The sequence below is a fragment of the Tenrec ecaudatus genome, chromosome 8 (assembly GCF_050624435.1).
Source record: "Tenrec ecaudatus isolate mTenEca1 chromosome 8, mTenEca1.hap1, whole genome shotgun sequence".
Taxonomy (NCBI): domain Eukaryota; kingdom Metazoa; phylum Chordata; class Mammalia; order Afrosoricida; family Tenrecidae; genus Tenrec; species Tenrec ecaudatus.
This window is the reverse complement of record NC_134537.1, coordinates 45,805,307-45,826,358: the sequence shown is the minus strand read 5'-3', so window position 1 is coordinate 45,826,358 and position 21,052 is coordinate 45,805,307. Positions and strand designations below refer to the sequence as shown.

General features: G+C 39.4%; 1 protein-coding gene across 2 annotated transcripts in view; it reads left to right on the top strand.

The window, feature by feature from the left end:
• Nucleotides 1-21,052, top strand: part of EAF2 (ELL associated factor 2) — a 44,257-nt gene that overhangs the window by 5,415 nt on the left and 17,790 nt on the right. For both annotated transcript variants that reach the window (XM_075556337.1, XM_075556338.1), the window contains exon 2: nucleotides 2,429-2,523. In XM_075556337.1, the coding sequence (XP_075412452.1) occupies nucleotides 2,429-2,523 (95 nt within the window). The remainder of the gene's footprint in view (nucleotides 1-2,428; nucleotides 2,524-21,052) is intronic.

The window sequence follows — 21,052 nt, the reverse complement described above, 5'->3', positions numbered from 1 at the left end:
GACTTGACAGAGGATACCTGAGGATCATGTATTTCTAACAGCCTATTGAGACACTCCATCCTGGTCTCTCCACCGATTGTGTGTGGTTTTTAACTCTGTTGCCTTGATTTCTATTGTGGCATACCTGTAAACGGAATAAACCTTTGGAATTGTTAAAAAAGAAAATACCATGTCTTGGGTCAGGCACACCTGAGTCCTCAAAGTAACACCTTGCTTTTCAAACTCTAAGGAGGTCTTGTGCAGCAGATTCACCCAGTGCATTGTATTGCTTGATTTCTTGAGCATCGATTGTGGATTCAACCAGGACAAAATCCCTGAAACTTCAGTTCTTTTTTCTCCAGTTATCCTGATATAACTTATCAGTCCAGTTGTGAGGATTTTGGTCGTCTTTTCATTGAGTTTTAATCCATACTGAGGGCTGAAATCCTTGATCTTCATCAGCAAGAACTCCAAGTCCTCATTTTCAGCAAACAAGGCTGCATTTCTCAGGTTGTTAATAAGTGTTCATATAAGCCAGCTTCTCTGATTATTTGCTCAGCATACAGATAGAGCAAGTATGGTGAGAGGATAGAACCTGACACACACCTTTTCTGATTTTAAGAAATGAAGAGTCAAGGAGAACAGTAAACTTTAAAAAGTAGCCTAAGAAGACAAAGTAAAATATTCTAATGAAATATACAAAGACCAAGAATTAGAAAGCCAGAAGGGAAGAACATCATTTCTTCCATTTGCCCTAGTTATTACACAATTAAGAACACGTTTTAGTCTCTTAGGACATCCACTTTGATCTTTTCTTTCCTTGTCTACTTAATGACCTTTGGCTTTCTTCATGTATGAGGTTCTTGATGTTACCCTACAGCTTATCGTGTCTTCTATCATTAGTGTTTAGTGCATCAAATCTGTTCTGGGGAAGTTTTTGAAATTCTGCTGGGATATCCTCATGGTGGTATTTTGGCTCTCATGGACTTGTTTTAATTTTCTTCAGCTTCAACCTGAACTTAAACATGAACAATTGGTGGTCTGTTTCACAGTCAACCCCTGGCCTGGTTTTAGCTGTTGATACTGAACTTTTCCATCATCTCTTCCCATGGACATAGTCAATTTTATTTCTATGTATTCCTTCTGAAGAAGTCCACATTTATAGTTGCCATGGTGTTGTTGAAGAAAGGTATTTAAGAGGAAGAAGTCGTTGATTTTGCAAAATTTTTTATCATATGATCTCTGGCTTCATTTCTGTCATCAAGACTATATTCCAACTACTGTTCTTCTTAGTTTCAAACTTCGACATTCAATCACCAATAATTATCGATGCTCCTTTATTGACTCACTAATGTCTAGGATCTTTATGCATTCCATTTCATTTTTTACTACGTCCAATTTTCCTCGATTCATACTTTATACATGTTCCAAATTACCATATTTTTGCAGCCGTTTCTTCTCATTCTGAGTCATGCCCACCAGCAAGTGAAGATCCCAAAGGCTCCACTCCCACAGAGTTTGTTCCAGGTCATCATGGTCGACTCCATTTTGAGAAGGGGCAACTTTTCCTCAGTCATATTTGGAGTGTCTTCTGACCTCATGGATTCATGTTCAACGCTATCTCTCGCAATGTTCTGCTTCGATTCATTAGGCCTTTAGTATCTGACAATATTTTGATGCTATGTTTATGGTTTTCAGTGGCTAATTCCTTCAAAGCGGAAAGCATGTCCTTGCTCTTAGTCTGGAAGTGCTGCTGAAATCTGTACACTTTGAGTGACCCTGCTGGCATTTGAAATACCAGTGACCTAGCTTCCAGCATCACAGCAACACACAAGCCCCCACCGTGTGACACACTGACAGAAAAGTGGAGCATTTCAACTGAGCTAATTCAAAATGAAACATGTCAAATTCTTATTGTAGCAAATTTTATTGTAGGCAATTGTTCTTTGCACTGTAAGTCCATAAAAAACTTAAACTTTTAAGTAAGATTACTTTTTTTTTAAGTTTCCCTATTTTGCTTATATTTGCCCTATATTCAATTAGTTTGTACTTTGTTGGAACAGCAAATAGTGGCTGAAGGAAAATGTATGGGGAATAAAAAGACTGACAATTGAAAACGTTTCAATTGATATCAGTTCTTTTTCATAAAGTTGAAGAAAAATGTGGCCTTACTTTTAGCAGTAGAATATAATTTTTCGAATTCATTTTTACCTGAACAGAATTATGAAGGAGCAATTTTCTTAAGCTTGGATATCCAGAAATAAATAGTATTTTTTTTCTTCATTGGTACTGTGCAGATGCTTTTAAACCTGTTTCATTACTAGTTTTTTGAACAGTGATTTATTACTTTGACATTACTAGTTTTTTGAACAATGATGTATTACTTTGAAACATGCTCAGATTTTTGACATTTCATTTTCTAAAAATCGGTCTTTCTACTTACTTTTAGATGACTTCAAACCTGCTTCTATTGACACTTCTTGTGAAGGAGACCTTGAAGTTGGCAAAGGTGAACAGGTGACAATAACCCTACCAAACATAGAAGTGAGTATTTCCATATATTTAGAAATCCAACCAGGATTTTTCATAAAGTGTAAAAGAAAATAGTTGCCTAACTTATGTAGTGAAATAACAAGGAATTTTTAGAATCAAAGACTTTATGTAGTGGTTCACAGCATAATTAAAATTAATCACTATGCACTTTCATATAAGCATTGAACTGCTAACCAGAAAGCCAGCAGTTCAAACCTACCAGATGCTCCACAGGAGAAAATTGAGGCTACCTGCTCCCATAAAGACGTGTAGCCACAGAAACCATGTATACAATTGCTGAGTCAGATGTATTCTATGAGTTAGATATATTCTTTCTTTGCTATATAGAATATTGTTTCCTCAAATTGCAATTCCCCCACCCATATTTCTTTTTTTTTGGCTTTTCTTTTATTTATTTTATTTTTTTTAACTTTTTATTAGGGGCTCATACAACTCTTATCACAATCCATACATATACATACATCAATTGTATAAAGCACACCCATACATTCCCCACCCCAATCATTCTCAAAGCATTTGCTCTCCACTTAAGCCCTTTGCATCAGGTCCTCTTTTTTTTTTCCCCTCCCTCCCCGCTCCCCCTCCCTCCCCCACCCATATTTCTTACATTGATGTTCTGCTTGAAGCAAATGGAGGTACATACATTTATTGACAACCCTTTTACATTCATTTATCTCTTGCTTTTGTCAGGTATTATCATCCTCTGTGTATTTGGTTATGTTCTCAACTGAATTACCTCTATTACAAGAATAACAACTATAAACCCAAAACTCACAGCCATCAAATCAATTCTCGTTCATAGCAACCGATAAGACAAAGTAGAACTGCCCCTTTAGGTTTCTAAGTGTTTTCATCTTGATGGGAGCAGACTGCCTCATCTTTCTTCCAAATGATAACTATAGGTGGTGATTTTCAAGTATGAAATTATAAGTCATTTTCAAAAGTATTTTTCCATGATGTCACCAGAAATATGTACAAAAATAGTATGCCTTGTTATCAAAGAATAAGCGTATATGTGCTAGAGAGTGGGAAACATTGAGTTAGTAAGTGGATGAATGAAATCGAGCAAGAATACACACATGGTTCTTTATGTGTAATGAGTCATGTACTAAGTGATGAGAAAATGGAAGTATTTTCTAAAAGTAATGATAACTTAATAGGCAAGCAGAGGAAAAACTGATTAAAATATAGAAATGTAAGAATTATCATAAAGGTATGCAAAAATGGGGAGCAAAAAAACACAGCATAGGGGAAGGGAATAAGATTTCAGGGCATGCTTCCAAAAAAAGGTAGTACTTGAGCCATGTCTTGAATATATCATTTATACTCGTGTATAAGCCAAGTTTATTTTTAAATGATTTTATTGGGGGCTCGTACAACTCGTTTCACAATCCATACATCCATCCATTGTGTTAAGCACATTTGTACATTTGTTGCCATCATCATTCTCAAAACATTTGCTCTCTACTGGAGCCCTTCATATCAGGTCCTCATTTTCCCCTCCTTCCCCCACTTCCCCCTCCCTCATGAACCCTTGATAATTTATCAGTTATTATTTTGTCATAACTTAACGCTGTCCGACGTCTCCTTCACCCACTTTTCTGTTGTCCATCCCCCAGGGAGGAGGTTATATGTAGATCCTTGTAATCGGTTCTCCCTTAATAGCCCACCTTCCCTCCACCCTCCTGGTATTGCCACTCTCACCACTGGTCCTGACGGAGCATCCATCCTGGATTCCCTGTGTTTGCAGTTCTATCTGTACCAGTGTACATCCTCTGGTCTAGCCAGATTTGTAAGGTAGAATTGGGATCATGATAGTTGGGGGGAGGAAACATTTAAGAACTAGAGGAAAGTTGTATGTTTCATCACTACCCTGCACCCTGACTGGCTCGTCTCCTCCCCGCAACCCTTCTGTAAGGGGGTGTCCATTGCCTACAGATGGGCCTTTGGTCTCTACTCTGCACTCACCCTCATTTACAATTATATGATTTTTTTTGTTCTTAGATGCCTGATACCTGATCCTTTCGACACTTCGTGGTCACACAGGCTGGTGTGCTTCTTCCGTGTGGGCTTTGTTGCTTCTGAGCTAGATGGCTGCTTATTTATCTTCAAACCTTTAAGACCCCAGATGCTATAGCTTTTGATAGCCGGGCACCATCAGCTTTCTTCATCACATTTGCTTATGTACCTGCTTTGTCTTCAGTGATTGTGTTGGGAAGGTGTGCATCATGGAATGCCAATTTAATAGAACAAAGTGTTCTTGCATTGAGTAAGTACTTGATTGGAGGTTCAATGTCCATTTGCTGCCTTAATGCTAAACCTATAAATATATCCATGTAGATCTATTTCCCCACCATCCTATATAAATATATTTACATATGTACATACCTGTACATAGACCTCTATAAATGCCCTTTGCCCCCTAGTTCTTTCCTCTATTTCCTTTTACTTTCCTTTTGTCACACTATCATGCTCTGCCTTCATTTGGGTTTCAGTAGTTTCTCTCGGTTACATTGTCCTTGCTGAATCCCTACCAGGCGCTCCTTGCCACTAATTTTGGATCACTTGTTGCTCCCTTGTCCCTGGGTTGGTCAACACCACCTCCTTTCCCCCACCTCCCTCTCTCCTGTGTCCCCCCAGAACCATCAGTCCCGTTGTTTTCTCCTCCAGACTGTTCATCCTGCCTATCTTATCTAAATAGATCTGCTGAGTTAATAATGTGCACCCCAAAAAAAGGTACAGCAAGACAAAGTGACAAAAGAAAGCACAACAATGACAACAGAAAACGAATGACCAAGAAAAGAAGAAATTAATTTTTAAAAAAGAAAGAAACAAAAACCTGTTAATAGATCAGGGTCTGATTTTTTTACCTCTAGGCGTATCCTCCAGTTAAGTCCAATGGGGTCCCACGCACTGGCCCAAAGTCTATCTTTTGTACTCCCTTGGGAGCTCCCAGCTCTGCTCCCCCCCATTGCTCTGCAGCAGGCCTTTAGTGTTTTGCCTTGGTGTGGTGGGGTCAGACCAAGCCAATCCCGACACTGAGTCTCCAGTGTTGTCCCCCATAGAGCCATGGGTCAATGAGGGAAGTCGTGTCATTGTGGGTTCAGCCATATGGTCCACTCTGTGCATTGGCTGTTCAGAGCGGGGATATCATCCTCTAGGCCTGGTAGGCCAGGATGTGTTCCACTCTCTCCTCCCCATTCATTTGCTCCCATGGGCTCTGAGCAGACATGCCCCTCTCCCCGAACTGTAGCTTCAGTCCTGTCCTCTAAAGTAAATTCTTTTGGTGGGAGGGGTGGTTGTCTACATAGTTGGGATTGGGGCCGAACCCTCAGATCCCTCCACTGGCTCCCTGCGCCACGCTGACACACTGTTTTCACATCCGGAACACCGGGTTTAAGTCTGGTCCCTCTTCCCTGTGGAGATATAAACAATACCCTCCTGTTGGGTGGGTTAATGCCCTGTTCCCCTACTACACATTTCTATCTCTACCCCCCTCCTTTTTAGCTGACTACCATATGTACCCCTGGGTTTGGTCTGGCCCCTGCCATACTACCTGGCCCTCATGCCAGGAATATTTGTATACAGAAGCTTTTTCCCTCTGCCCTTTTAGCATTTTTTTAAGCTTACCTCATCAGACTCATGTTGTACTTGTCCTTCTGCGCTTGGCTTACTTACTTTACTTAGCATAATTTCCTCCAGTTCTTCCCATATGGCGATATGATAAGTTGAGTTTTTCAGCACATTTTTAATGCAGTTTCTTTGGTAAATTAAGTGCCTCAGTTGATATTCAGGTTGGCTTATACACGAGTATATACGGTAAGTTGAAGTAGCCTAGATGAAAGAGAGGGAAGAAGACTTTAGGCAAAGGAAAGGGGTGCTGTTAGTGAGAAAGGCTATGATCAAGCAACAAAAGAAAGTCTATTATAGTTGATAAATTATAATGTAACTATGACTAAGTCAGAAGGGGTGCATATGGAGATGTGGTATACATGAGACGATATTTAGGAATTTGGGGATCTGGTAAACAAGGGCTAATATGCAATGCAAAGCAATTTGAACTTTATCATGTAACTGTTTTAGACAGCTCGAAAGATAATTATTTAAATTATTACCTATAAAGAAAAATTGTTTCTGTTTTTTTCTGCTAGACATAGTCTTTGAATTGAAACAGTGAATAACAATGGAAAATACATTCTCAAACTTTGGTTATAGCGAGCCTCTTTCTTTCAAGAACTTTAAGCAAGTAGGAAGCTTAGTTTTCTTAGGTTCTTCAAATCTATGGGAATTTTGTAGAAATGTAATCATTATTATAGTTAGAGGCATAACGTTTCTATTTGTGAACTACCTTGCCATCACCCTGGTAAAAATACCTGGACATTCAGAATCATCCCACATTATTGAGCTTATATTATATTGTACTTTTCAAACTGACTTCAGGTTCTAGTGTTTCTTTAATAGGATAAGTTTTTTAATTCTATTCCTATAATATTCTCTGTGGAATACTTGGGTGTTCAAATGGTATCAGGCTTCGCTACTAACTGCAGAGTTGGCCATTGGATCCCACCAGAGGCAAGGGTGAAGACATGTTCTGAGAAGTCAGCCTCAAAAACCCTGTGGGGCAGGTTTATTCTTCACACATGGGTTTACCATGAGGTAGAATAGACCTAATAGCAGCTGATGTGTTTTGTTGTTTCTGCATGTGTCTGCGATCACTCTCTCACTACCATTGGATTTATGTCAAGTCATAGCAATCCTACAGGACAGGGTAAAATTGCTCTGTAGTGTTTCCCAGGCTATCCCTCTTCATGGGAGCAGAATGCCGTAGCTTACTCCTGTGGAATGGCTGGTGGAAACTGGTTCAAACTTACTGCCATCAAATCAATTCGACTCATTTGCACAGGACTGAGTACAATTACCCCTGTGGGTGTTCGAGGCTATAAACTTCATGGAAGCAGAAAGCCTCATTCGTTCCCTCAGAGCAGCTGGGGGTTTAAAACGGTCTACCTTGTCCATGCAAGGGTGCAATCATTGATCTTATCTTCATCAGCAAGTGCATCAAGCCCTCTTTTTCGGCAAGTAAGGTTTTGCCATCTCTATATCACAGATTAATTAGTCTTCTTCCAATCTTAAATAGTCTTCTTCATGTAATATGGCTTCTCTGATTGTTTGCTCAGTATACGGGTTGAATTTAAGGATACAACCCTGAGTTTGAAGATACAACCCCAATGCACACCTTTCCTGATTTTAAGCCATGCAGTATTTCCTTGTCCTGTTTGCACACCTGCCTCTCTGTTCTCTTTAAGTAACAGACATTTTATTGGGTGAGCACAACTGCCTCTTGATCCATGTACAGTTTCCATATGAGCACAGTGAAGTGTCCTGGAATTTCTGTTCTTCTCAAGGCTCTCTATAGTTTATGATCCACACAGTTGAACACCTTTGCATAGTCACTGAAACCTAAGTAAACATAATTTCTCAGTCAGGTCACAAGTAAAGATAAGTAACTATATATGAGGATACCTCATAAAGTATTTTTATTAGGGTTCCCGTTTATATGTGCATGAATTTATTCCAAACAAAACATATTTAATCATTTTTCTACAATCACTACAGGAGGGCAAATAAGTTCTCTCAGTAATACATCGTAATTTCATTAGTGTGTCTTCATAAAAGGCTCAATAAGGATTTGGAGGACATTATGCTGAGTGAAGTTAGTCAATCACAAAAAAACAAATATTATATGAGACCACTGGTATAAAAGAAAAAATTAAGACAAGTTTTCATACCAAAATAAAGATGCTTTTGAGAGTTACTAGGGGAGGGAGGTGAGAAGATGGAAGGGGAAGCAATAGGCTAAGTGGTACACAGCTGTTAAATTGGGTGACTGAGAAAGCAAACTCACAGCCATCTAGTCGATTCCCACTCACAGCAACCCTGTAGGACAGAGTAGAGCTGCCCCAGGGGCTCCCTGAGACGGTAACTCTTACAGGAGCAGGCAGCCTCATTTTCCTGTGGAGCAGCTTGTGATTTTGAACTGCTGACTTTGCAGCTAGGAGCCCAAGGCATAAGCCACTACACTCCCAGGGCTTCTAAATTGGTTGACAAGGAAGACAATCATTCTAAAAGATGGAGATGAGAGAGAAAAGGGGTGGGGGTATGGACAAGCTATTAGATTTGACAAGTTGTTTAAATGAATATAGTTGAATACAAAAACAATGATCTGAAATGTAAACTTTTACTTTAATTCACAATAAAAGACCCCCCCACCCACCCACAGGTTGTAATCATTTTTTAAAAAGCATTTTTACTGGCATTTAATCCATATATCATACAATTCAATAGTTTGATCATAACAAGAAGAGTTATACATAACAAGAAGAGTCATTACCATCATCAATTTTAGCAAAAAAGGTTTTTTTGTTTTTAAGGGGAAAAAATCTGACAGAACAGGGGCTTCTTAGGGGATCTGGTAGGCCAGTGCAGTTCAAGACAGAGGTGAACTCAGAAGTTTACAGGCCCTACTTTGGGGGACTTCAAAGGAGGAATCTTGGTAGATTTTCTCAAAGGACACGAGCCAATCATGGGGACTAAATACAAAGAAGCTTCAAGGAAATTGAAAACTGCATTGGTAAGAAAGGGTCAGAAGGTTGTACCTGCGCCAGTAGATATGTTTCTGTTATAATGCAGCACCTGCTCATTCTTTCAGGGTAGCAGGGGCTGTTCTGTGAGAATTTCATTGGGAAACCTTACCCCATACACTTTACAGCCTTGATTTAACCTCTTCAGACTACTTTTTGTTCCTGAAACTCAAAGAATATTTAAAAGAAATATGATTTGAGTCTCTGTGATGCCCTGGTGGAGTAGTGGTTATGAATTTGGCTTCTAACCACAAGGTCAGCAGTTTGAACCCACTAGCTGCTCTGAAAGAGAAAAACAAGGCTTTCAGCTCCCATAGAGTGCTCCAGGTCCCCAGGGGCAGGTCTATTCTGTCTATGGGGCTGCTGTGGGTCAGAATTGACTCCAATAGCAACGAGTTTGATTTTGTTTTGTTTTTTTGAGGCTGTCATACCACTGTTTTGAGTTGGTATAAATCCAAGAGAGATGGAAACACAGCCTTCAGTAATGCAGATGGAGGATGTATTGAAAAACAGGAGCTCCTATTTGGATACATTTGTTTAATAAAGGTTTGATGATTTTATATCTTTTTTTTTTACTCTTGTGTGTGTGCATTAACATGCGCACTTCTTTATTACAGACCTTTTTTTAGCTACTGTGTGACTGGATACACTTGGGTTTGTGCTGTTTTTGTTGTCAGGTGTAATTGAATCGGTTCCAATCCATAGTGACTCTGTGCACAACAGAAGGAAACACTGCCCAGTCCTGCGCCATCCTCACAATTGTCCCTGGTTTTGATCCTAGGTTGTAGCCACTGTGCCAATCCATCTCCTGCAAGACCTTCGCCTTGTAAATTGCTCCTCTGCTTTAGTAAGCATGATGTTCTTCTCCAGGGACTGTTCTCTCCTGATAACATGTCCAAAATATGTAAGAGTAAATATGTAAAACATCATGCTTGCCTCTAAGGGACACTTTCTACTTCTTCCAAGACAGATTTGTTCACTCTTGGCATTCTGTGGTACTTTCAAGAGCCCTGGTAATATAGTGTTTATTCATTGGATTGCTAACCAGAGATTAGCAGTTCGAAACCACCAACCACTCCATGGAGAAAGATGGAGCTTTCTACTCCCATAAAGAGTTATTCTCAGAAACCCACAGAAGCAGATAGGGTCACTATGAGTCAGCTTCAGTTCGATAGCAGTGAGTTTGGCTTTTTTCATTGGGTACTTTAAATATTCTTCACCAGCACCACAATTCAGACACACGGGTTCTTCTTTGGTCTTCCTTATTCAATGTCCAGCTTTCATATGCATGTAAGGTGATTGAAAAGAACCCTGGCTTGAGTCAAGTGTACTTTCATCTTCAAAGTAACCTCCCTGCTTTCCAAGAGGGCTTTTCAGCAGATTTACACAGTGCAATGTGGCTTCTGTTAGCATGCTTCTGTTAGCATGGATTGTGGATCCATGGGTTGTGGACCAAATCCTTGACAGCATCAACCTTTTCTCCACTTATCATATAACCTGCTGGTCCATTTGTAAGGATTTTGGTTTTTTTTACATTGAGCTTTAATCCATACTGAAGGCTGTGATCCTTGATCTTCATCAGCAAGTACTTCAAATCCTCCTCACTTTCAGCAAGCAAGGTTGTGTCATCTACATACTGCAGGTTAATAAGCCTTCCTCCAATCTTGATGCTGCATTCTACTTCATATAATCCAGCTTTTCTAAATTATGATTTATGATAGTTATGTTTAAACTGTGTAAGTTATAATTTTAAACAACTTTTCCTTCCCAGTATTCTTTTAAAATTCTTGGTGAGACAGTTTGTTTGCTTCTGGACTGGAAAACACTCCTAAAGGCCAACAAACAATCCTTGAACTAACTACAAGTTTTTCTTTCTTGTTGTGTTTTTTTGTTGTTCTTTGTCAGTGGTTTGTTGTTGTTTTGTTGTATATTGTTGCTTGGTTTTGCTATCTTGTTTTTGTGCATGTTATTATGTCTGCAGGTCTGTCTAAATAAGATAAGCTGGAGGAAAAACAACAGGACCGACAGTTCTGGGGGGAAATGGGATAGGAGGAGGTGGGGGTAAGGACGTGGTTTTAACAAATCCAGGGACAAGGGAAAAACAAGTGATCCAAATTGGTGGTGAGGTGGGTGTGGCAGGCATGGTAGGGGATGATCAAAGGTAACTTATCAAAGAGGTATTGCTGAAACCCAGGTGGGGACGGAGCATGATAGTGGGACAAGAGGAAAGTCAAGGAAAATAGAGGAAAGAGCAAAGGGCGTTTATAGAGGTCTAGACAAAAACATGTACATATGCAAATATATATGAGGATGGGGAAATAGATCTATGTGCCTATATTTATAGGTTTAGTATTAAGGTGGCAGAAGGACATTGGGCCTCTGCTCAAGTACTCCCTCAATGCAAGAATACTTTCTTCTATTAAATTGGCATTTTATGATGCTCACCCTCCCGATACAACCGCTGAAGCCAAAGCGGGTGAACAAGCAAATGTGGCGAAGAAAGCTGATGGTTCCCAGCTATCAAAAGAGACAGAGTCTGGGGTCTTAAAGGCTTGAAGATAAGCAAGCAGCCATCTAGCTCAGAAGCAACAAAACACACATAGAAGAACACACGAGCCTGTGTGATCACGAGGTTCTGAAGGGATCAGTTATCAGCCATCAGAAAATCATATCATTGGGTGCACACCTCCATGATATAATCGCTGAGGACAAACGGGTGCATAAGCAAATGTGCCAAAGAAAGCTGATGGTGCCCGGCTATCAAAAGATATAGCGTCTGGGGTCTTAAAGGCTTGAAGGTAAACAAGCGGCCATCTAGCTCAGAAGCAACAAAGCCCACATGGAAGAAGCACACCAGCCCATGCGATCACAAGGTGTCGAAGGGATCAGGTATAAGGCATCATCAGAACAAAAAAATCTTACCATAGTGAATGAAGGGGGAAGTGCAGAGTAGAGACCCAAAGCCCATTTGTCGGCCGCTGATCCCCTTGCAGAGGGGTCTAGAGGAGGAGATGAGTCAGTCAGGATGCAATGTAGCACCGAAGAAGAATACAGCTTTCCTTTAGTTCTTAAATGCGTCCTCCACCCCCCCTTCCACCACCGCCCCCACTATCATGATCCAAATTCTACCTTGCAAGTCTGGCTAGACCAGAGGATGTACACTGGTGCAGATAGGAGCTAGAGGCACAGGGAATCCAGGGCGGATGATACCTCCAGGACCAGGGGTGTGAGTGGCGATACTGGGAGGGTAGAGGGAGAGTGGGTTGGAAAGAGGGAACCGATTACAAGGATCTACATGTGACCTCCTCCCTGGGGGACGGACAAGAGAAAAGGGGTGAAGGGAAACGTCGAACAGGGAAAGATATGACAAAATAATAATTTATAAATTATCAAGGGCTCATGAGGGAGTGGGGAGCAGGGAAGGAGAGGGAAAAAAGAGGACCTGATGCCAAGAGCTTAAGTGGAGAGCAAATGTTTTGAAAATGATGAGGGCAAAGAATGTACAGATGTGCTTTACACAATTGATGTATGTATGGATTGTGATAGAGTTGTATGAGCCCCTAATAAAATATTTTTTAAATGTGCTGAAAAACTCGGCTATACACGAGTATATACGGTACATTTTATTTAACCTATATATTGCTCTCCAGAATTCTTGTCTTTCGCCTTATCTCAGTTCTTCACTCCTGGTTATACCCTTGATTTTGTCTTACCAACAGCTGCCATCCTTCCTTCATCCAAATTCCCATCAGCTTACTGTTTAATCACCATCTCTTATTTTCCCTGCTTACTCTAATGCTACCGTGTTACAATATTTGATCTTATCTGGACTTTCAATACTTTTTTTCATCATGCTACCTTTACACATCCTTCATCTGCCTCATTTTTCTTTTTCCTACTTACCTAGCTTTAATTCCATAGGAAATTGTTCTATTTGATATTTCACCTACCTTGCTCTTTACTGATTCATCTTTCTTGGCTAAATGACAAGCCTGGTTAAATCCAGTTGTTTTCCTGCTTGCCCCCTATACCTGTGCAGCTGAATGTAACTGGTGAAAAAGGCACAACCATTTTGGTTGATTCTCACTTAAGTTTCATCCTCACCACCCTAAAGTCAGATTATCATGCTGTTTTAACAATCCTACTCTTTCCCTAATCCATTCACTGTTCCACTTCCTAAAAGCATGTCTTCTTTAATGTCTATTGTTCAACTTTTATTATCCATACCCCCTTCTACAGTTCTGGATTATGTACTTGATTCTTGCTTCAATGAAAAAGTTGATGTAATGAAAAATTAATTTTCATGATCTTCTACCACTGTATCCACTTACCTATCTCAAATTTTGATAAATTTTTACCTTCTCGTCTGGTACACATGACCTGTCTAAGCTCATAGCTGATGTTACTCTCATTCCTGTTACTCTTACTCCTTCTCAACTTTTCTGTTAATATTTCCTTAATGGTTTTACTTCTCAGTATTGGAAGACCTCATGGTTCAAACTTAGACTTCTTTTGCATTGTGATTACATGCACTCTTTTGGCAACTTAATACAATTTAAATTAGGCTGCTTATAACAAAGTCAGCAGTTCAAAACCTACCAGTTGCTCTGCAGGAGAAAGAGATTATCTACTTCCATGCAGAGTTAGAATCTACCAACCTTGGTAGGATGGGTTCACAAGGAGCAAAATCGGTGATGTTTATATCTAGATGAAGAGAAAAACTTATATTAAGAAAGTACCTCACAATTGTTGAAGAGGGTACGTTAAGTCGGGTTCAAGTCTTTGGGTCAGATATTAAGCTAGAGGCTTTTCTTGACTTGTACAGTTCTGGTGGGGGCAGGGGACGAGGCAGATGAAGAATCAGGAAACAGGAAGATCACAGGCTGGTAGATACAGAGGTGGTTGAATCTATATACCTCTCTTATCTGTATTAATATATTTTCCCTTCTGTTATGCATGAGGGCCATCCTAATTGTTGATGTTGCTCCTCATCGTTTCAGTCAATATTTCCTTCATTTTTTTACTTCTCAGTATTGGAAGAGCTCATGATTCAGTCTTAGAATTCTAATTCCAGTGTCAGGCTGCTGATGGCTCCCAGGGTCAGCAGGCAACACATTAACTTAAGTTCAAAGAACCAGAAGTTGATGAATCAGATATAAGGTCCAGATCCAGCAAGAAGCAAGCAAGCTCTCCATAGTCTACTGACTAAGGAATTAGGCCACACTCCGGGTGAAACTTCCTCTTCATTTCATGGGACTCGGATCTGAATAAGGAGAGTTGCATTCCACCCTAGTCTTCTTAGACCTTTCTGGCTACTTACAGCAGATCCCATTGTAAGAGTTCATTACATTGTGCTATATAACATCATGGGGATTACTAGGCCTTAACTGCCAAACCACTGAGAATCCTCACCCAGCTATGTTGATGCAAAATCTTATTATACAAATAACCTTACTTACTATGCGTATACTATACTTACTAACCTTACTTACAATACACAAAAACCTTCCTTAAAAATAAAGGTGATTATGGTTCAGAATTGATTCCATAACAGTGTGTTTGGCTTTTTATATGCTGATTACTGCCTAACTTGTGTCTTTAGCTCAGATCTAATTTCTGAACTCCAGATTCCTATGTTTATCTGCCTGACTCCTCCACTTGGATGCTTAGAAACTATCCTCCTAACAACAAAGGTTGGCTAAGCTACAGGGACATTAGAACTTTTACATACTGCTTGTAGGACTAAAAAGTGGTACAGACTTTATGGCAAATTATGGTACATCCTCAAAAAGTTAGATAGAAATATTTTATAATCCAACAGTCCATTCCTATAAATGTGATGGCCAAGTATCTCCTAACATTCTTGAGCAATGACACAGCCAGACACCTGCACGGCAGTGTTCATTGCAACATTGTTCACAATAGCGAGATGACAGAAAAACTTACTGCCCACCAGTGGGCAAATGGATAATAAAAACGTGGTGTACATATGTAATAGCATACTATACAACTATAAAAAAGTAAAAGAGGATTCTGTAAAACATGGCATGGATGAATCTGGGTAATATTATGTAAGTGAAATAAGGCAATTACAAAGTGAAATATTATAAGGCAACCACAAAGTGTAAAATGTTAATAATATAATTTTTGGATTTTATTTTATATTACATATTTTATTAAAATATTAAAATTTAGGATAGATATACATAAAGGATGAAATTTTTTGTGGTTACTAGGGATTAACAATGGAGAGAGAAGATCAATTTCTAGATAGAGTGAATATTTGTTTATTAGTTTTGGTGATGGGAGAAACATTACCAAATAAAGGTGAAATATGCAAAACCTGACCAAAGTAGAAGACACTATGAAATACAACTTTATTAAATGTTATAACATAACTAAATTTTACAACAATAGTAACTGAAAAATATGTGTGGCTACATAGATCGAAATACATGTATATAGGAAGGCCTATATGAGAGCATCACATAGGTGTAGGTATATCTATAGACATATATAATTATACATTTGATTGTGCTGCATATGTATTAATTGATATAATAAAGCAGAGTTACAGAGATATCCTAGACATTCAAACTCAGAATTTACTGGGTTGAAGTACTTGAAGGGAAAACTTAGTCAATTGGTATAGCATAGTTCATAAAGATAATATACCCTAATTTGGTGAGTCATGGCTGAGTTCTCAAAAGTTTGCGAGCAGTCATCTAAGATACCACAATTGGCCTCTACTCATCTGAAGTAAAAGAACCAAGGAAACCCAAACATGCAAGGAAGAAACTAGTCCAGAGTTAATAACCACAGCCTTTTCTAACATGAAACCAGAACTAGATGGCGCCCAGCTACCATGACTGACCAGGGATACAGTAGAAGTTGCGATTAGATTGGGAGAAAAATGTAGACAAAAACTCAAAATTCATAGAAAAGTCCAGACCTACTAGGTTTAGCATCTAGAGCAGTGGTTCTCAACCTTCCTAATGCTGTGACCCTTTAATACAGTTCCTCATGTTGTGGTGAACCCCACCCCCCAACCATAAAATTATTTTCATTACTACCTCCTAACTGTAATTTTGCTACTGTTATGAACCAGGCAACCCCTGTGAAAATGTCATTTAACCCCCAAAGGGGTCACAACCCACAGGTTGAGAACTGCTGGTCTAGAGTATCTCCATAAGATACTCTTTTAACGTACAACTGAAGCCACTCCCAGTAGTCACCTTTCAGCCTCAAGGCTGGATTGGATTATAGAATCAACATTGTTACCAATGAATGGCCTGTCACTTAAATAATTACATGAGACCAAATGATTTAGTTACACAGAGCAAAGATGACAAAACAAGGAGGGGAAAGGAAGTTAGATCAATGGAAACAGAACAGAGAAGGGAAATAATGAAAACGCTAGCACTACGACAATTATAATCAATGTCATAATTATAATGGAAAACACTATAATTGTATATATTATTATTATATAATTATATATCATATAATTATAATAATGAAAACGCTAGCACTATGACAATTATAATCAATGGAATAATTGTTATAAAAACTATGAAATGTGAATCTAACATCATATAAATAAATGGTCACCTAAAAGAGAATGAAATATTTTTTAAAAAATGAAAAACAAGCAAAACTGAGCTCCTTGACCTCAAACCTGTTCCTGTAGCCATTTCCTCCACCATTAAATGGAGTCTCCATTCTTTAAGCCAAAATACTTGGCTTCTCTCTCTCAAACTCCACATTGCTGCTATTGACAAGTTCTCTCGACTCTGACTTCAAAGTGTATACAGAATTTGTTCAATTCTCATCACTCTCCTGATCCAAATCACTAAAACTTGCTTCTGAGATTATTGCCATTATACCTTCAAAGTCTTCCTTTGAAAGAGCTTTTTGCTCTTTCAGTCTGTTCTTAATCTAGTGCCTAGAATGGTTCCATTAGAATGCAAAGTCAGATCATGTCACTCTGGTCAGAGCACTCTACCATCTCTCACTCAGCAAGCAATCTGATCTTCCAGACCTGTATGGCCAGCCCTTACCGCCTACTTCTCTGACCTCATCGTCTGCACTCCTTTCTTACTCTGCTGCAACCGCGCTGGCCTCCTATTACTTTAGGCCTCTATATTTTCTGTTCCTTCTCCCTATAATGTTCACTTATCCCCCACATATGCAGGATCTTCTCTCTCATTTCTTTTGTGTTTCTTTCCTTGGCTGCTCTGTAAAATCGCAGCCTTTACCGCACCATACACTTGCTGCTTGTGATTGTCTGTCATGGGTTTGGGACTTCTGTAGGTGATAAGACAAAAGGTTTTATGACTCAGTTCTTATTCTTTAGAAGCTCAGGCTGTCATAATATGCTATAAAGACATAATCCATTCTAAGTAAGAATGAAAATATCCTGAAGAAAAATGTATTGCACAAGTCCCTTATAACCCATAATCTGTAGCCTTTGTTGTTTTGGGATGTCTTACTCATTTACTTTCAATCAGACTGCTAGAAAATACAAGTCAGTCAAAAACGCCCAATCACTCTCGACATGTCCTCATCCATGTGCCATGCATACTTGATTTCTGTAGATCACGTTAGTCTTAACCTGTTGCTACTGAGTCACTTGCATCTCATAGCAGCTCTAAAGGACAGCATGTTGTAGGTGCCATTGAGTCAGTTCCAAGTCACATTGACCTTATGCACAACAGAACAAAACACTGCCCAGTCCTGCGCCATCTTCAAAATTGTTCCTATTCTGAGTCCATTGTTGCAGCCATGAAATGAATCCATCTCCTTGAGGGCTTTCCTCTTTTTCACTGCCCCTCTACTTGACATGTCCAGTGTACATGAGACAACGTCTTGTCATTCTTACCTCTAAGGGGCATTGTGAACCTACTTCCCCCAAGACAGATTGCTTTGTCCTTTTAGCAGTCCATAGTACTTTCAATATTCTTCTCCAGGACCACAATTCAAGTGCATTTATTCTTTTCAGTCTTACTTATTTCAGTGTCCAACTTTCACATATATTTGAAGCAATTGAAAATACCATGGTTTGGGTCAGGGGCACCTTAGATCCAAAGTAACATCAATGCTTTTCAATACTTTAAAGATGTCTAATGCAGCTCTAGACATGTCCCCATCCATGTGCAACATAGTTCTATATTTTGACTGCTGTTTCCATTAGCATTGACTGTGGGTCCAAGCAAGACAAAATCCTTGACAACTTCAACCGTTTCCCCATTAATGATGTTACCTATTAGTCCAGTCATGAGGGTTTTTGCCTTCTTTACCTTGAGTTATAATCCCTACTGAAGGCTGTAATCCTTGATCTTCATCATCAAGTACTTCAAGTCCTCCTCACTTTCAGCAAGCAAGGTTGTGTTATGTGCTTTTCGAAGATTGTTAATGTGTTCCTCCAATCCTGATAGGCTAGCATACCAAGCCCAAATTCAATGCTACCAGATATCTGCCAACTCATAATGGCCCTATGTAGCACTTCTGAGACCATAAACTTTTACAGGAACAGACGAGTCTCAGATTTCTCCCGTGGAATTACTGGTGGTCTAGAATCACTAACCTTGTAGCTAGCACTACAATATTTAACCAACAGGGATCCTAGGGCTCCTCCGGACAGATAGATCAGCCTTATAGAATTTCCAAGACTAAAACCTTTGTGAAAGCATCTTTCTCCTACTGATGACTGGCGGGTTCAAACCACCAACCTTTTGGTTATTATCTAAGCATTTAACCACTGCACCACTAGATCTCCTGTTTAGAGGAGTGATTAAAAAATTATGATTCCGATTCATCTCCCCCCATTCCCGATAATTCTTTTTTTAAATACTTTTATTGGAGGCTCTTACATCTCTTATCACAATCCATACATTCTTCCAGTGTGTCAAGCACATTGACACACATGCCACCTTCATCATTTTCAAAGCATTCTCTTCCCACTTGAGCCCCTGATATCAGCTCCCCATTTCTTCTTCCCTCACCCACCCACCCTCCCTCACAAACCCTTGATAAGTTACAGATTATTTTTCCCATATCCTCCTTTTGCCCCCCCCCCCGCCCCACGCTCCCCTAATCCTCCTGGTATCTCTACTCTCCTTGTTGGCCCTAAGGGCTTTATCTATCCTGGATTCCTTGTGTGTTGCAGGCTCTTATCTGTAGTAGTGTGCCTACTCTGTTCTAATCCGTTTTGTAAAGTAGAATTTAAGTTATGATAGTGGGGGGAAGGAAGCACCAAAGAGCTAGAGGAAAGTTGTGTGTTTCTTCGGTGCTAGACTGCATCCTGACTGTATCGCTTCCCTGTGACCCCTCTGTGAGGGGATGCCCAATTGTCTAAAGATGGGCATTGGGTCTCCACTCCATGACCTTCCTCATTTACATTGGGTATGGTTTTATTCTGAGTCTTAGATGCCTGATACCTGATCCCATCTACACCCATGACCACGCAGGTTGGTGTGCTTCTTCCATGTGGGCTTTGTTGCTTCTGGACTAGATGGCCACGTGTTTATCTTCAAGGCTTTAAGACCCCAGACGCTATATCTTTTGATAGCCCGGCACCATCAGCTTTCTTCACCACATTTTCGCATGCATGCACCTATTTTGTCTTCAGCGATCATGTCGGGAAGGTGAGCATCACAGAAGGCTGGATTGTTAGAACACCCTCTAATTCTTAGAAGTGTCTAGCCCATACCTTTTTATGGCATTCTCAATCACTAAATCTGTTTCATACTCCTATTGTTAGGGGCCATCAGGTTGATTTTGACTCATAATGATCCCATGTGACAGAGTGGAACTACTCCATAAGGCTTTCTAGGCTATAATCTTTATGGGAGTAAATGTTTCTTCTCTGGGGTCACTGAGTGGCTTTGATGCCAACCTTTCCGTTAGTTGAGCTCTTAACCATTGCACTGCCAGGATTCCTTTTACTCCTCTTAGTGGTCATTGGTTAAATGTCTAACGAGTAACTTCCCTTTTGACCTACAAGTACTATTACATTTGACAAAATTATAATTGGCATTTAACAATTTTAAGATAAATACTTATAAAGTTCAAAAAGTAGCAAGTATAACAACAAGTAGCAAACATAAACAACATCTTGTTTAGACATACGTATGTCTATATAAGGGAATGATAAATTCATTTCAGGATTGGGGAGTTAGGGATAGAGGGTAGAGAAAACACCGATATCTAGGTTATTAGTAATGATCTAGGTGTCTGCATCCTCTCATAATGGAAAACAGAACAGTGTAACTTCCATTAACCTTTCACTGAAATTCAACAATTACTAACATTTAACTAATCTTGTCTTAATCTCTTACCATATTTTTTTCCGCAGAAAATTCCAGACATGGTATTTCACACAAAATGCTTTTAAGTATGTATCTCTAAATTATAAGAACATTTTTACTTCAGTACCATCTTATCACAGAATCTGATGATGCAGTTAAGCTACCCAGCTGCTAACAGAAAGGTTGACTGTTCAAGTCCACTAGCCGCTCCACAGGAAAAAGATATAACCATCTGCTTTCATAAAGCCTTGGAAACCTGTGGGGCAGTTATACTCTGTCCTATGAGTCTGAATGGGCTCTATGGAAATGCGTTCGGTTTTGGAGCACCAGTTTATATCACCTATCAGAGTATGTAATATCTGATCCTTATATATTTTTTCATGATAACACAATAGAATATTTTCAGTTTTTATTTTCCTAAACAGAATCCAAATAAGATTCCTATATTGTATTTGTTTCTTAAATCTCTCTTTTTTTTTCTATAAAAATCTCTTCCCCTTTTTTATGCCATTATTTTTCAGGAGAAGCCAGGTCACTTGTCCTACTGTATATACTCATTCTGGATTTTGA